Source organism: Pygocentrus nattereri, chromosome 12 (genome assembly GCF_015220715.1).
Source record: "Pygocentrus nattereri isolate fPygNat1 chromosome 12, fPygNat1.pri, whole genome shotgun sequence".
NCBI lineage: Eukaryota > Metazoa > Chordata > Actinopteri > Characiformes > Serrasalmidae > Pygocentrus > Pygocentrus nattereri.
The window spans coordinates 15593428-15609085 of record NC_051222.1 but is presented as its reverse complement, the minus strand read 5'-3'; the positions used below and the strand labels follow the sequence as shown (position 1 = coordinate 15609085).

At 44.3% G+C, this 15658-nt stretch overlaps 1 protein-coding gene across 1 annotated transcript; it reads right to left on the bottom strand.

The window, feature by feature from the left end:
* Positions 1 to 1935: 1935 nt before the first annotated feature.
* On the bottom strand, positions 1936 to 7904 carry adamts1 (ADAM metallopeptidase with thrombospondin type 1 motif, 1). Its single transcript, XM_017701903.2, has 8 exons — positions 7023 to 7904; positions 5527 to 5867; positions 5284 to 5416; positions 4725 to 5182; positions 4436 to 4622; positions 4168 to 4346; positions 3899 to 4074; positions 1936 to 3775 (listed from the first exon to the last, which is right to left on the bottom strand). Exons 1-8 carry the CDS (start codon positions 7591 to 7593, stop codon positions 3049 to 3051), a joined length of 2772 nt encoding a protein of 923 aa, XP_017557392.1. The 5' UTR covers positions 7594 to 7904; the 3' UTR covers positions 1936 to 3048.
* Between the last annotated feature and the right edge of the window lie 7754 nt (positions 7905 to 15658).

The window sequence follows — 15658 nt, the reverse complement described above, 5'->3', positions numbered from 1 at the left end:
CTGCAGCACAATTTATCAGCCCTCACATACCCTATCTATCAATGGAAAAAAGACCATGGATCCAACACCAGGGATGGCCAGTAGCCTAGGGGTAGAAGTTTGGATTCCAATCCCAGGACTCACTGGTTATATCCTTGGGTATGACATTTAACCCCCAACTGTCCCAGGGGGTGCTGCTCTGGGCAGTTAGGTAACAAAATGAACAACATTTTCATTTGCAGGGTTAATAAAGTACATGACATTATTGAGTGGTGGTCCATTCTCTGCAGTACTACAGTACAACTGGCCTGGTAGTCAGTGCTGGCACTTTTGTTCCACTTTATTTTTCACAATGGCCTTCATTCTATAGTCCTTCATCACTGGTCAGTTTCAGCCAAACATTGACACCGATGTGTGTAAAAACTCCAACAACACTGCCTACACTCACATGGAGCACACACACACATATATATATATATATATATATATATATATATATATATATATATATATATATATATATATATATATATATATATATATATATATATATATCCACCTCCTTGTTTCTATGCTCATTGTCTATTTTATCAGTTCCACAATAGTACCTGTTTTGTGAGGGTCCATGGGGGTTCTTACCAAAAAAAGGGGGCTAACAAAATATCAGAGGAACAGATGGACTACAGTCTGTAATTGCAGAACTGCAAAATGCACCTATACAGTAAGTGGAGCTGATAAAATGGACAATGAACATAGAAACAAGGAGGCAGTCGTAATGTTATGCCTGAATGGTGTATACACTTAGGTGTTCCTTGTGCTAAGATGTGTGAATTAATACATTAGCTTACAGTAATTGACCCAAAACTCTGCTGGCCTACCAGGAATTTTCCCAACTATCCTGATTACCCACTTAGGCATTGGTCACTGCTGTGATGAGACTGGTGAGTCAATTAATGTCTGGTTAATATCTGGTGAGTGGTGGTCCTTTGGTGGTTCCTTATCATTGATGGACAGGGGAGGGGGGGGGTGATATGTGTACAGCCATTTCAAAATGCATATTTATTGGGGGTGCCAAGTTACATTTATGGCATTTTGCTGACGCTCTTATTCAGAGCAACTTACAATTTGATCATTTTACACAGGTAGGCTGTGTTATTTGGGGAGGCTGTGTTAGGAGTCTTGCCCAAGGACCCTTATTGGTATAGTGTAGGGTGTTTCACCCAGATAGGGATTGAACCCCAGTCTACAGTGTAGAAGGCAGAGGTGTTAATCACTACACCAACCACCAACCAGTTTTATCTAAATGGGATGGAGTGGCTGCAGATTTTATTTATTTCAAACAAGCAGATTCTACTTGTTTAATTAGTTGGTCAGTCTTCAAGCAAGTGATCAGGTATGCTATTGCTTGGTGGGATGGAAAATCTGTTGCTACACTGGCCCCCCAGACTGGACACACCTGATAAACTGGCCAGTGAGTATGAATATTTTGATGTGTTGTTTCCATTATTCTATGTACCTGTGGGTTTCTGTAGCAACCCAATAGCAATTTCCATAGGTCAAAAAAGGCTTAAAAGTAAGACGTGTGACAGTACATCCAGTATATCAAAGTTGTACTATAGTTGTAACTGAGCAAATATCAGCATTAAACATTGAAACTCAGAAGACACATGTAGGTTCTTTCATAATTTATGATAGTAAATACAATGGCTATATTTTATGTTGTAAGAAGAGTTGCAGAAAGTGCCTTGTGAACATTCCTGCTGGTCATGAAACAAACCAATGGTCACCACTGGAATCTTCTGTAAACTCAAACCTTGAAGGAGAATTAAGTAACTGTAATAGTTAATAGTTCCATTTCTTCATGACGTCCATGTTTTCCCCCTACATCCCACCACCAAAGCCCACAATAAGACACATCAGTGACATCTGGCCACAGGTCAATGTGATATTTTATTCATAAACCTAAGACCACATATATAATACTGTATAAATACTCTAATATAATCTACATCCTTCTGTTATTTCAATAATTATAATAACAAATAGAAATACAATAATAATAGAAAAGCCACAAGATTATATTAAACAGGCTGTACAAAAATAAATAAGGTTTGGATATTCTGTACAAAAAGAAATACGTCATTACGATGACACCTTCTCGGAAGGCACGAGAGACTTACTTATGAAGTAGTAGCAGGAGAGAAGTCCCTCACCCACCTCCAAATATGCCTTCTAAAACACACATAGACACACACACACACACTCTCACTCTGTAACTCACACACACGCTCCTCAGATACAAAAAACTTGCTCTTTGGCCTCTCTCCCCCTCCATCTTTTTGTTCCCTCATGATGGGCTATGGCTTAGAAAACTGGTAGCAATATCAACCTAACTGTGCAGCTATAGCTATAAGGCAAATGCGCAGCACCTGTTGAGGTGTATGATAGCAGCTTGTGTGTCTAGGTGAGGTGAAATGTGGAGTGCATCCATACAATATGTGCTCCATATGCTAGTAACAAAAAAGGTTAGTAGTAGGATTACTGCCTGTTGGCCCTTTATTAAGGACTCCCTTACTAAGTCACAACTACTGCTTCCTAACCCAGCCAAATGCTAATAGGTTCCTATATGTTCACTTCCCTAGTGACCTATTGTTATTCTGTGGATCCTCTCATATATACATATTTCCTGTAGAGAAGCAAACCTGTCTATCCAGTCCAGCTCAGACAGACAGTCAAATACAAATACATAGACTAGAATTTTTCATACAATCATTCACTTGAAACGCACTCGCACTCAAAGACCTACATGCATGACAACAGCTCCTAAAGCAGCAGAGGTGTCCTTATAGTGTCCTTATAGTTCCTCTATCTCAGCATTTTTTACAGGTACATAGTGTGCCAGCTTTGTGCCCTGTACCCAGTGTTGGAGGAGTGGGAGCACTGGATGGAGGCTGATTGCAGTCACCGTCATAAGGGGCCCTTTAGATCCCAAAAAACCTGCGTTGCTCTGCTTTAGTAACAACTAGCAGGAGTACAGTCGTTCAAGATTGCTTTTAGTCCTAGCCAGTCTTAACAGGGACTCTCAGTACACAAGTTCAACAGGGGCCGTGGCCGATCTTTTGCGTTGCAGCTGTCATGGGACAAGGTACGACCATCGTGACTCACGCAGCGCAAAGGACGTTTCTGGAAGCCTCGGCCACAGGTCTTGGAGCATTCTGACCACGGTCCCACTTGCCAGGACGGGCAAGCATGTGTGGAACACAGCTGAGAAGAAATAGGACGTAGCTCTTCGGGACAGTCTTTTGATGGTTGTCCCTTGGCATCTAGACAAAGGATGTCCCTCATCTGGATACCTTCACCACAGGTCTGCGAGCATGGTCCCCATTCACGCAGGGTCCACTCTGCGCCTCCGGCATCTCTGATGGCATTGATGGAATGTCGGTTTGAACCAGATGGAGAGGAAGCAGGACGTGGGGCGAAGTAACTGTACTTGACGCGGGGCCGAGGAGAGTCCCCCACCGACAATACCTGGACTGTTAGTGGCTCTGGAAGAGGAGCAAAGCTGCGCAAGCGCTCAAGGGTGGCTGAGGATCCACTGTAGCGCAGAAGTGCACCTCGTAGGGAGATGTCAGTCTCCAGAGTTGTAAGCTTGTAGTCCCCATTTAGCAGGTAGGTGCCATCTTGCCGGCGGACAGCCAGGTAGCTGTTGTCCTGGCGACGACCACCAGGGGATCGCTGCTTGACGTCAAGGTGGGTGGCACCAGCAGGGATTGTCACCACATCCTGATAACCTGGCCTGAAATCATAAAAAAGACAGAGGTAAGATTCAAAAGTCAAAGAGATTTGGAAGAAAAACTAGTTAACCTGGTTTTATCACAAGGTCAGAAAGTCACACTTGGTCATAAGGTCATTTATTCACCTTGCACGGTCCAGTGATCCTGACACTTTCTTGCAAGTAGATCCATCCCCTCCACAGACACCGCATTTATCGAATCGTTTGCTTGAGCCAATCACACGATCACACCCAGCCTTCACACACTGGCCTTGCACACACACTGAGGTGGAGTCGGGAGTGCAGGGTGTCCCATCGGCCACCTGAGGGCAGCAGAAACCATGTTTTATGCAATGTCTCTATTTAAAATCTACAATAAGAATCTTAAATCATTTCAGCATGGATTGCCTACTCACTTTTGGCTTAAGGATGAAGAAGTATCCTGTTCCCTTTGCTCTGCACACCAGCTTGCAGCGGTCCTTGGGTGATACACCAGCATACTTCGGCACCCATTCCACACCCTCACTTGAGCCAAATGACACCTGGGAGGAGATGTCATTATGAGCCAAACACTGCTCCTCACGGAAGGTTAGACCTGCACAGAAGATCGAACATTCATGTTAGCTACAGGTCAAATGCAGAAGTGATTAAGTGTTTTCACTTTCAAAGGACTGCATCTCTTACCATTGCTGTCAGGGCAGACCTCTGTATTGCAGGAGCGGTACTGAATCCTTTTACCCTCACAGTATTTGCCTCCGTTTTTGGGCAAGGGATTGTTGCAGTCCCTGAAAGAGTACTGCACACCTCCACCACAGGTGCGTGAGCACTCCCCCCAAGGTCCCCAAGTTCCCCATCCACCATTTACTGGAGTCTAAAATGACAAGAGAAAGAAACCATCAGACATGAAGGCTTGAAGCAAACTAAAACTGGAATCAAGATTCTAGCACAAACACTAAAACCAAATGGTGCCTACCTGAAAGCTGGCGGCTTCACTCTTGCTCAGACATTGGCCTGCCATGCAGTAGCTGTCACGGCCACATGGTGTTCCATCAGCCCATGGAAAGTTCTTGGTTTGGCAGACCAGCAGACCATTTGTGGTGGTGACAGTGCACCACAGAGCAGCACAGGTGGTGCTCAGGTCCGGGCAATGCTGTGACTCTTCTCCAAATGTGAGACGACACTGGCGGTCAGCATCATACACAGAGCCTGGCAGAGCCTGAGGTAATTGCTGAGGTTTCTGGGGCTTGTCCAGCAGACACTGGCCATGGCCATTGTCCAGGAAGGTAGTGACCATCAAGGCACTGCAGGGAGACCAGGGCTGCAGCTGGTCCAGGTTGGAAAGAGTAGAAGCCATCATGTGAGAACTCCAGTGGTCACCGTTGACACTAGCACACTGCTTGGCATCGTCATGGGGCATGTTGAACACGTGACCTATAAGAAAATGAAAATCAAGCTTGTATCTTAATACTTTTTCTCTTACAGTACAAGATTTGATAAGTTTCTAATTACATTGACAGAGTATTCAGTCTTACCCAGCTCATGTGCTACAGTAAATGCTGCTTGCAGTCCATCATCTTCAATAATGGAGCAGCTTCGGTCAGGATCACACGCTGTGCCAACATCAGCCATGCCCAGTGTGTCACAAGAATGAGCACCACATAAATCCTGAAAAAAAAAAGAAACAAATTGAAGACCACCTCTTTCATATGTAAAGATTTCACCTATTTCAAACACCTCATTTATGAATGTTTGTTCACTATGTAGTTGCTTCTTACTTGTCTAGTGAACAACACTGCTGTGTCGTAATGCTCTGGGTTGCGATCACTGGGAGGGTTGTGCTGCCTTTGCCACTGGCAGAAGTTCCTCAGGGTGAGGGCAGCATTGGAGGACACCTCAGGTCCTTGTTCTTCATTGTACACCACCAGAAGCTTCACCACAGCCAGTGAGATGGAGTTATGAATGGTTGGGTGGCGGTAAAGGCGAGAGGCAACAGCCATAATGGTCAGCAGGTAAGGCTTCAACCCAGCTCCATGGAACTCTGCCATAGACTGATCTGCCACTATCATGATCTCCAGATATCGTGGGGTGGACACAAAGCGACGGGACCGATGGTGTGCTGAAAAAGACAAGCACAGTATACTGACGTTAGTCATTGAAAAACAAATCTATTCCTAAATTTCCATTTACTAAATACTGATGTATAACATATTTAAATTAGTTTGAAAAAGAGTGATATGGGACAGCTGTTAGGTAACAAGGGACACGTCATGGGCACTAATAATAAAATCCTTTTTCTACTCAATTTGCCACTTGAAAAGTACAGCAAGAGAAAACTTGCGTAGAACCTCTGTCATCACTCAGCTTCAGTTTCCTTAACTGGGGCTTATTCAAGGGGGAAACTTGGCAGAAAGCTTGCGCCATCCACAATCCTCCTGGAGAAAATGTCTGTCGGTGCTGACCTACGCACGCGGTATCAGGAGGCGAGCTTACACGCCTCACCAGCTCAGACCCTCCCGCCTTCTCAGAACTCTGCCCACCCTACTTTTCCTCTGCCTTCTTCCATTTAACCCTAACCTCACTTCCACAGCAAGCTTTAACTACTGAAAATGGGCTCTTTTTAAAGGAAATTCAGGAACGTTTTGAGGAGCATCTCGCAGAAACTTCAGTGACAGCTGGAAACCTGCGCCAGACAACAGAGAGCCCTCAGGCCTGCCAAACTCAGTCAGTATGCGCCAAGTGCAGTCTGGATGTGCTGGTGTCATTGAGTTTACAGAGTTTACCGGAGGGTAAAGTAGTCTCTCATAGGGAAAAACAGGTCTCCCCTAGGGCTGCACAATATGGACATAAAACCGCATTGTGATCATTTTAGAGAGTAATTTAAATAAAGAGTGTATCTTAGAAAAGACCAAGAAAAAAAGGAACTCAGCCGGATGAAGAATCGAAAACTAGAAAATATGAAAAACACATGGCTGAACCTCTAATGTGAACTGGTTAAAAATTGATGTAAATTGATGAGCAAAATAAGTAACTTTTGTCAGATTGTGTGGATTTGATTCATCCAAGACTTGTGCGACATGTAAGCCTCAGCCAGCTCCTAACAACAATGATATTTAGTGACTTGTTTGAGCTGTTCGAGCGCTGCAAATCGTTATCGCGATACATTTCAGTATCGATTCACAAACGATATATCGGTCTTCTCTGACCTTCTCGGAGCACTCTGAAGTCTCGCGCAAGCTCTGCTAAGCTTTCTTCTCATGTGAAACATGTTTACCTTGAGAGCCCATGGAGCCGCTCTTCTTATCTGGACTTGTTCCCCCGAGCTCGGGCACCTTCTCCTCCTCCTCGTTGACGCCGCACTTGGACCCGGCGCCTCCCCCTCGGCTCCTCCGGCGGATAACGTGCAGGTCTCCGTGCATGGCGTTGGCTCCGGCGGGCTGGATGAAGAACTCTTCGCCGCCAATGTAGAAGGCGCCCCTCAGGCCGTCACACACGTTGACGGCGGCGGCTGACTCGGGCTCCCCGCGCACCGCCCCCGAGTAGAAGCAGCGCTCCTGCCCCGCGGTGCTGTCCGGCTCCCGGCGCTCGTCGGCTCGGCCAACCTCATGGAACACGAAGCCGGGCGCCAGGAAGCTCCGGTCGGGCTCGAGCTCCAGCACCGCCTGCTTCCCGAACACGTCCAGCCGGAACACGAGCTTCTGCGACTCTTTGTCCCGCGCCTCAGGGCTGAGGGTCTCGGTCTCGCTCGGGTCGAGCCGCACCGGGACCACCGTGGTCTCCTCCCACGCGCTCTGCGCCACCGTAACGCACGCGGCGGCGAGGAGCACACTCACAAAACCCAGCATATTCCTTCAGCACCAGAAAACGCGAAGAAGTGTTTTTATTTCGTTCTTCTGAAAGAAGACAAAGTCCAGAAAACTCGACAAGTCCAGATGTGCGGAGCTCGCAGCCTGATAACGAGTCTAAACGCGGCTGAAGAGAGAATCCAGTGCAGAGCCTCGCCGAGGACGCCAAGTAATTAATAAGAGGTGCTGCTCTTCGCTCAGCTCTGGACTGAAGTTCTGCTGAAGCTTTTATTCCACTCTCCTCAGAGCACCAGCGCCTCCTCCGCCGTCTGTCTCTCCTCTGCTCAGCTTCTCCTTTTCTCTCAGCGTGCAGCTCCCGGCTCCCTATTTATGTGTCCCTGCCGGGACCACCCCCTTCCTGTAGCTCCTTTGATCAGACGGCCCCGGGCTCCTCGTGCGCAGCTCCACGCAGCGGAGGCCTGGAGCGCCGCCACCGGCATTAATCACAGCAGAGCCCTCCACCTCTCTCTCCACCTCTCCCTCTCCCTCTCTCTCTCTCTCTCTCTCTCTCTCTCTCTCTCTCTCTCTCTCTCTCTCTCTCCCTCTCTCTCTCTCTCTCTCTCCCTCTCTCTCTCTCTCTCTCTCTCTCTCTCTCTTTTATCCCTTCAAAGAGACTCTCACTCCTCACTCTGTCTTTCACCTCCTCTTCTCAGATCCTCAATACAAATCTTAAGTCTTTATAAAGGAGTAATAACGGCACTATAGACCTACACTGGAAAGTTATTACACTGGGATTCTTATAGGAAACTTGTAACTTAGAATAAACTTTATTTTGTGGGTCAGAATTTGTATAAAGTTGAAAACATTTGGTTGTAAAGTGATATGATGATATATGTATATATATATAACCAGCTATGTACCTAACTCATCATTTATAATAGACTTAAAATTCTTAGAAGACATATTTTAACAGTGCAGTATAACTCCTGTATCAGTATAACTCTGTCTGTGTCTGTCTGTGTGTCTGTCTGTCTGTCTGTGTCTGTATTACTTCAGTGTGGTCATCGTTGTTCTGCGTGTCGCTGCAGAAGCTCATATCGGGCTCATTTCTGCTTTGTGTGTTTGAGCAGCCTCAGTGGGGTTAGTGGGGTTGTTGGGAGAGCGCGGGGCCGCTGTGGAGGACAGTTTGTTTCTCTCAGGCTGACAGAGCTGAAGTCAGACAGCTGAGTGCCGCCGCTTTGCTGCGGAGGCGGTTCTTCGAGCCTCTTAAGGTGGAACGGACTTACTCGCCTCATGCTGTTGAGTTCCCAAGCCCCGCCCCCTCGCACAGACCCCGCCCCCATCGCAGGCGCACGGATGAACCGGCTTCACATATTGCGGCCAGCCGCTTTGAACCTCCCTGGAAAGGAGAGTGAAGTGAGGGGTCAGCGCAGCCCCCCCGTCCACTGACCGCCTCGGACGTGATAATAGAGACTCAATTAAATTAAGCGGCGAATGAAGGATGTCAGTGTGCTGACCTCGAAGTGGAAAGCCTGGATAGCGAAACGAGGACACGCTGTACAAGAACAGCAGAGCTCAGGCCCGAAAGAGCACATAAATACAGATAGTGATCTGAGGTCTGGACGGGAACTGAGCGCGATGAAAAAGCGAGACCACCCTCCCTGAGTTGTGAAGCCCACCACAGTCTTTCTAATCCACCTGAACAAAACGATCTTTGCTTCTCTGTCCACAAACTATTAATAAGCCAGCCCTGAGCTGCCTGTTTAAAATGAATTTTGTGGTGAAAAGCTTCTCTATGTATGATGTATTAGTTAAAGTCAAAGTACGAGGTGTTTGGAAACGCATATGAGCCTCCAGGCAGCTCTGGTTGTGTGAATGAAGATGCTGAAGAGTTCTGTTCCACCTTAACTGCAACAAGGCAGTGACGCTTTTGCTACGTATATATAAAAATGTCCACCAGATGGCGCACAGTGACCATGCAAAAATGAGGCTCCCACAGTTTGGCAGTGTTCTTACAGCGAAGTACCTCAAAACATATACGAGAAGGAATTGTAGTGCAAATTATGGCAAAATTTAAACTGGACACATAAGAAAAGACATATGAGTGACTTGTGGTGCACCATTAAATAAGATGGTTCTTTAAGGGTTCTTCAGTAAAGGGAAGGGTTCTAGAAGCATTTTGTGCACCATAAAGGGTTCTACTATTGCTATGATCTGCCTTGCGATGGACTGATGACCTGTCCAGGATGTATCCTGCCTTCCACTGACCGCTGGGATAGGCTCCAGCACCCCCCCGTGATCCTGAGGGAGAGGCGGCTTAGAAAATGTGTGTGTGTGTGTATTGCTATGATGTTAAGCTTGTATCAATAGCAGAACCCTTTTTGGTGCTACATAGAACTATTTAAGCATGAAACTAAGCAGATGTTCTAAGTTGAGCCATTCTCTTTACTATGGAGCCCTAGAGGAAGCATCTTTTTAAGGTATGTAGAGCCCAAAGGCCTTCTTCAAGACTGCATTATTTAGAATGAAGATGCTTTAAAGACTTCAGCCACCAGACCTCGACCCCACTGAACATCTTTAGGAACATCTGGAGCTACACATTTCAGCATGTTCCAGAATAAAGTGGCCTGTCCATGCAGGACTTGAGATAGAGTTGATATCAGACAGCGTGGAAGCCGTGGTGACAGTGAAAGACGAAAACACCAAATACTGAGATGTTTCGACTTTTTAAAAATAATAAATAAGCAATGATTTTTATTTGAGAAAATAAACATTGTTTTTTTCATTCCTGATAAACAACATTGCACAGCTGTGTGGGCCCCATTACAGTCAATAAATCAAACATATAAACCAACAAATAAGCCAATCATTGAAAATATTAGCTTGATATAAAATCCTAATTGAAGAACTTCCCAATGTACAACCATCTAACCTCTATATTGGAGTTTATCTGAGGACTTCTAGTCCCTAAAAACCAGTCATATCAAATCTCTAATATGTCTTACATTCCTAAAATGAAGGTTTTACCAAGTGTTCTTTCGTTGAGGCCTTAGGCAAAAACACCTTTGGCTCCTTAAAGAACCATGTGTGACCAAGTGTTTTTGCCTATGAGGGTGTGACGAATCTTTTTTAAAGCTTCCACATGTTATGTGGAGGTTCTTAACGCTTTAACATGGTCATCTCAGTTGACTAAAAGGAACCATCCATTGAAAGATTCTTCAGTGAAGTAAAAGTGGTGCCAATGATGGCACTGCAGAAAGAATCCTTTTGCTGGCTTTATGTTTAACAGTGTAAATATTGTGCACCATAAAAGCAGGCAGTGTGGTTGGATCCAGACCAGTGCCAGTATGTAAAGGTAACCTAATGGGACCTTTTTAGATTGTTTAAAAAGTATGAGAAGAAAAATCTGAATGTTTTATGCCACTGGTCCTGAACCCTCTTGTCAATCCTGCAACGTCAAAACCACTTTAGGTTATTTTTGTCCTGAAAGTTGAATTGAGTGCTATAGATAAAGTGCTATATGCGTAGCCCATAATACTCAACAGGTGGCGCTACAACCTCACGTACGTTTCCACAAAGCTTCACTGTGTCCTCTCAGCCCTGTTACCTTTTCCATGCGCAGTGTTGGTGATAACATCTCTGTTTTAGAAGTGAGCCTTATAATCCTAGCTTTGCACTGAATCGAATGCCTCTCTATGTTTTATCCTGTGCAGTTTTGAATGAATAAGCTCACTGACCACTTCAATCATACACTCCCTGACCACTTTATTAGAGATCCCTGCCTTGTAGGTTCACCTGATTGGTGTACAGTAAGACTATAGCCCATCTGCTATATTTGGGCTGAGCCAACGTCAGGAGGCTAAAGCTGCCATACAGCAAATGAAACATAAAACTATGTAAATGAAGTAAACACACAAATACACATATTACATTAAGATCTCATGCTTTAATAATATTATCAACAGGAATAATAACATTGTACATAATCAGTATAGAGGTTTGGTTATGCTGCTCATTACAATGGCATTTGCATATTGCTATAAACATTTTGACATTACTTTGCCCAGTAATGATAAATATGATCATTTAGGAAAAGGAATCAACAATCTATTTTGGGTTGAATTTGAATGTTAAACTGTAATTGACATAGGAGGGGATATGCCCCCCACCCACCGCCCCCAGCCCTTCATCAATGGTCAGTTTCTGATGTGGGTAAAAGCCCCAGTGAAGGGGGGTGACATAAGCCTCTGATGACAACTGACATAAACATGCTTAAACATTTTTAAAGGCTTATTCTATCAAGCATCAGCTAACTTTGATGCCAAGTTACCTGGGTCTAGTGCCTGATATGCTTGTACCAATGTGACATTTATGCCTCGACCATGTTGGTGTCACTGCTATACTGTCCACCATCCAAATACCACTTAACTCTGTCCTGCTAGATCTACCCTGGTCAGCTGGTCAGCCATGAAGCAATAGACTACACAAACTTACAGAACAGGGCTGCCAAGTGCCAAAGGATGCAGCATGAAAAAATTGCTTATATTCTGTTGCATCACTCACAAATTGCACCTGGAAGCAACATCAGCACAAGAACCGTTCTTCAGGAGCTTCATGACATTGGGTTTAATGGATGAGTAGCTGCACATAAGCCTAAGATTGCTATGTGCAATGCCAAGCGTCGGCTGGAGGGATGTAAAGCATGCCGCCACTGGACTGTGGAGCACTGGAAATGTGTTCTTTGGAGTAATAAATCTTCTGATGGATGACTCTGGGTTTGGCGGATGCCAGGAGAAGTCTGCCTAACAGAATGCATAGTGCCAGCAGTGAAGTTTGGCGGAGGAGCGATAATGGTCTGGTGCTGATTTTCAGTGTTTGGGCTCAGCCCCTTAGTTCCAGTAAAGGGTGACGTTAATGCTACAGCATTCAAAGGCCTTTTAAACAATAATCTGCTTCTTAGTGGCAACAGTTTGAGGCAGGCCTGTTCCAGCATGACTGTGCCCCAATGCGCAAAGTGAGCACCATAAAGACAGGGTTTGATGTGTTTCATGAAGAGGAACTCCAGTGGCCTGTGCAGAGCCCTGACTTCAGCCCCACTGAACACCTTTGGGATGAATTGGAATGTCGACTGTGAGCCAAGGCCTTCTCGATCAACATCTGTGCCTGACCTCACAAATGCTCTTTCTGTTGAAATGTTGTTGCTACAAAAGTGGTCCAACTCCATATTATTGCTCACAGTTTTGGAATGGGAGATCCAACAAGCTCATCTAAGTATGATGGTCAGGTGTCCACATGTTTTTGGCCACATAGTGTCAACAGCATGTAGACAAACACATGCAGCCTTTATTAGAAATGACTCCTGTTAAGTGTTCATAAGTGTTTATAAATGTTTATGTAGGTCTGTGTCAGTGGTCATGAAGACTTTATAAACACTGCCCTACAGTGAAATGTTATTAGTTGTTTATTTGTTATCAGTCTCAGCAAGACGAGAAAACAAGATATCTAATCAGCTCATTTGGCCACTTTGAGTACCTTAATGGCTGCAAAAAACTCAATAATTTATATGGAAATAAATAGTAAAGAAAGAATATTATTAGATTACTTTTACTTTTTTACTTCATTAATTGTATTAGGTGAAATTTTCTCACTTTACTGGCAGATAATTTGGCTTAATTAAAGAAATATGCTTGAAAAAAAACGTTATCTACCAATATTGAGCGAAAAGTGAAGTAATAAGTGATACTTTACGAGTACCTTTTTCAGAAGGTAATAAGGAGCGTAATGCTTTTGTATTTCAAGAGAAGCGATTATTAACCTGTGATGGAATGCTTTTTTGAGAAATTACCCAAATACTAGAGCCATCTATACTAACAACAGCACTGTGTACAGTCTGCAGAGTCTGTGCAGCACTCTGTTCTGCCTCTACCACCTGTATGCTCAGTTTCATGTGGAAACCCCACCTATTTTTGCTGTCAAAAGCCTTGCATCTTCATTTTTGACGTTTTTCCGTTTTTCACATATTTTAAAAATGGCTGTTGCTCTTTACATTGTGTGTAAATTTCATGATGAATGGACCAAAAGACATGGCCCAAAATTACTTGGAAAAAATTCTGGTTCCTTTGACTTACGTTAAAAGTAAAGTATGTTTTTTCCTTCTCCTGTAAAGTTACCATTTTGGAGATATGAGGTTTTGTTCCGACAGCAGCCATATGCATAGTTTTAATGCATGGACCATGATGCATCCTTTTTTCTTAAGCGTGAAAGGGTTTGTATATTTAGCCATGTGTGTGCAGAAACCCCTAGTGGCAGAAAAGTGTAACTGAAGAACAAACTCCCTAATTTTTACCAGCCATTACAGTAAAGTTGATGGATTAATTAGTGTTCATACACTGTAAAGATAATTGTCATGATTTGATGTGTAAACAATCAGCCATTGACCAATAAAACGGGGTGGAGCAGCCAAACATTAGCCTAAGATGGCCAGTGCCATGCTTCGGTTTGAAGACTTTAAAGACCTCAGCACTGGGCTGTGCTGTGTGGCCTAGTACCTGTTTCCCCAGGAGTGATGGAGCTCCATCTAGTGTCTTCTGAGTGAGTTGTAAAAGTGTTTGTGGTTCAGAACTCATCATCCAACATCAGCACTCTCATTAATGCTGTTGTGGTTGGATGTAATCAAATCCTCACTAAAAACATGCCTACATCTGGCATAAAGCCTTAGAAGAGTAGAGACGGTTATTGCATCAAAGGGGGGAAATTCCTTTTTAATTTACTTGATTTTGCAAGCTTGGGATGCGCATGTGTCCACAAACTTTTGGCCACATAGTATATAAGGCTTTTGCATGACAGTGAGGATATGCTTCACGGGCTGCTGGGGACTTTTAAAGGGAAGTTGTTTACCATACATACACTCCTGGGCAAAAAAATGGGCAGAGGCCAAAACTGTAAAATATTCAACTTTTATAATCCTAACAACTATGAAATGCACTCCCGAGACCTGTGCCACCATTTGCTCATCAGTGTTCGTTGCTGCAGTGAATTGTTTGGGGGGAAAATCTTGAAACGGAGGAAATGACAGGATCAGATCATCACAACAGGTGATGTTGCCAGAACTGAAAGGCCCAAAGCCTGTTCAGAGATGACCACCTGCTGAAACTTCATCTCAAAGACAAGAAAAAAGCCTTCAAAAACAAGACGCTTTCGAAAAGAACCATAACCAGGAGACCGTTTAGAAAAATGGAGGTTTTATGTCTAGAAGACGTGTTAAAAAGCCATTGTTGTCTAAGAAAAACATCAAGCACAGAATGTAGTTTCTGGCTTGATTCAGAGTGACTGAGCTGAGCTGTTCTGACTGATGACTCATGATCTGAGCTGCATGGTGATGGTCCAGGGAGGTGTCTTCAAAGATCTGGTGCGAAATACGACTGCAACTCCACTAAGCGTGGAGGCAGAGGTGTCATGGTGTACTGGAGAGCTGCCTCACTCTGAAAAGTCAGTACAGGAAAAGTCTTGCTTCCCAAGCGAAAAATTGTTTTTTAAAGAGGAACGATCACGATATTCAACAAGTCAACGCTCCTGCTCACACTGCAAAGACCACCAAGAAGTGGCTTGAGAACAAGTCCACCAGGCTCATGTTTTGGCCTGCTCAGTGTCCAGATTTGAACCCTACAGAGAATATTTGGTCTCACATTAAGCAGAAACTAAGTGGGAGACATTTTTCAACAACTCATCAACTGTTAGAAGAGTGGAAGAACATTGATTATTCCTGTAAAAAGCTGTGCACAGGTTTACCCCCAAAACTTGAGCATTTAAGGAAATTAAAGGGAAAGGCTATCCCTTTGGTAACCAAATTACTTAATCTATTAGTTTAATTTCTGCTCATTTCCTGACCTGCTGAGGTGAGTAAAAGCTTAGTGTTTTGAAGTTTAGTGTTTGGCCCATTTTATTTGCCCAGGTGCGTAATTACTGGGGGGCCTTTATTTATGAAAATGAGCCTGGCCTTGCAAGAGCACAGCAGTGTAGGATTTATTATTGTTGTGTGCAGTTTCGCATCCACATGCTTGATAACTGGCAATTTTCTAATAAGTACTGCCAGTGTTTACACACAGATTTAGAACATGTTCTACGC

Bases quoted from the DNA above. Each gene is read 5' to 3' on its own strand.
- adamts1 (XM_017701903.2), bottom strand. From the start codon at position 7,593: ATGCTGGGTTTTGTGAGTGTGCTCCTCGCCGCCGCGTGCGTTACGGTG. The intron at 4,623-4,724 runs GTAGGCACCATT...TTGTCATTTTAG, and splicing joins GTGAAGCCGCCAGCTTTCAG to ACTCCAGTAAATGGTGGATG. The intron at 4,347-4,435 runs GTAAGAGATGCA...TCTTCTGTGCAG, and splicing joins GGTCTGCCCTGACAGCAATG to GTCTAACCTTCCGTGAGGAG.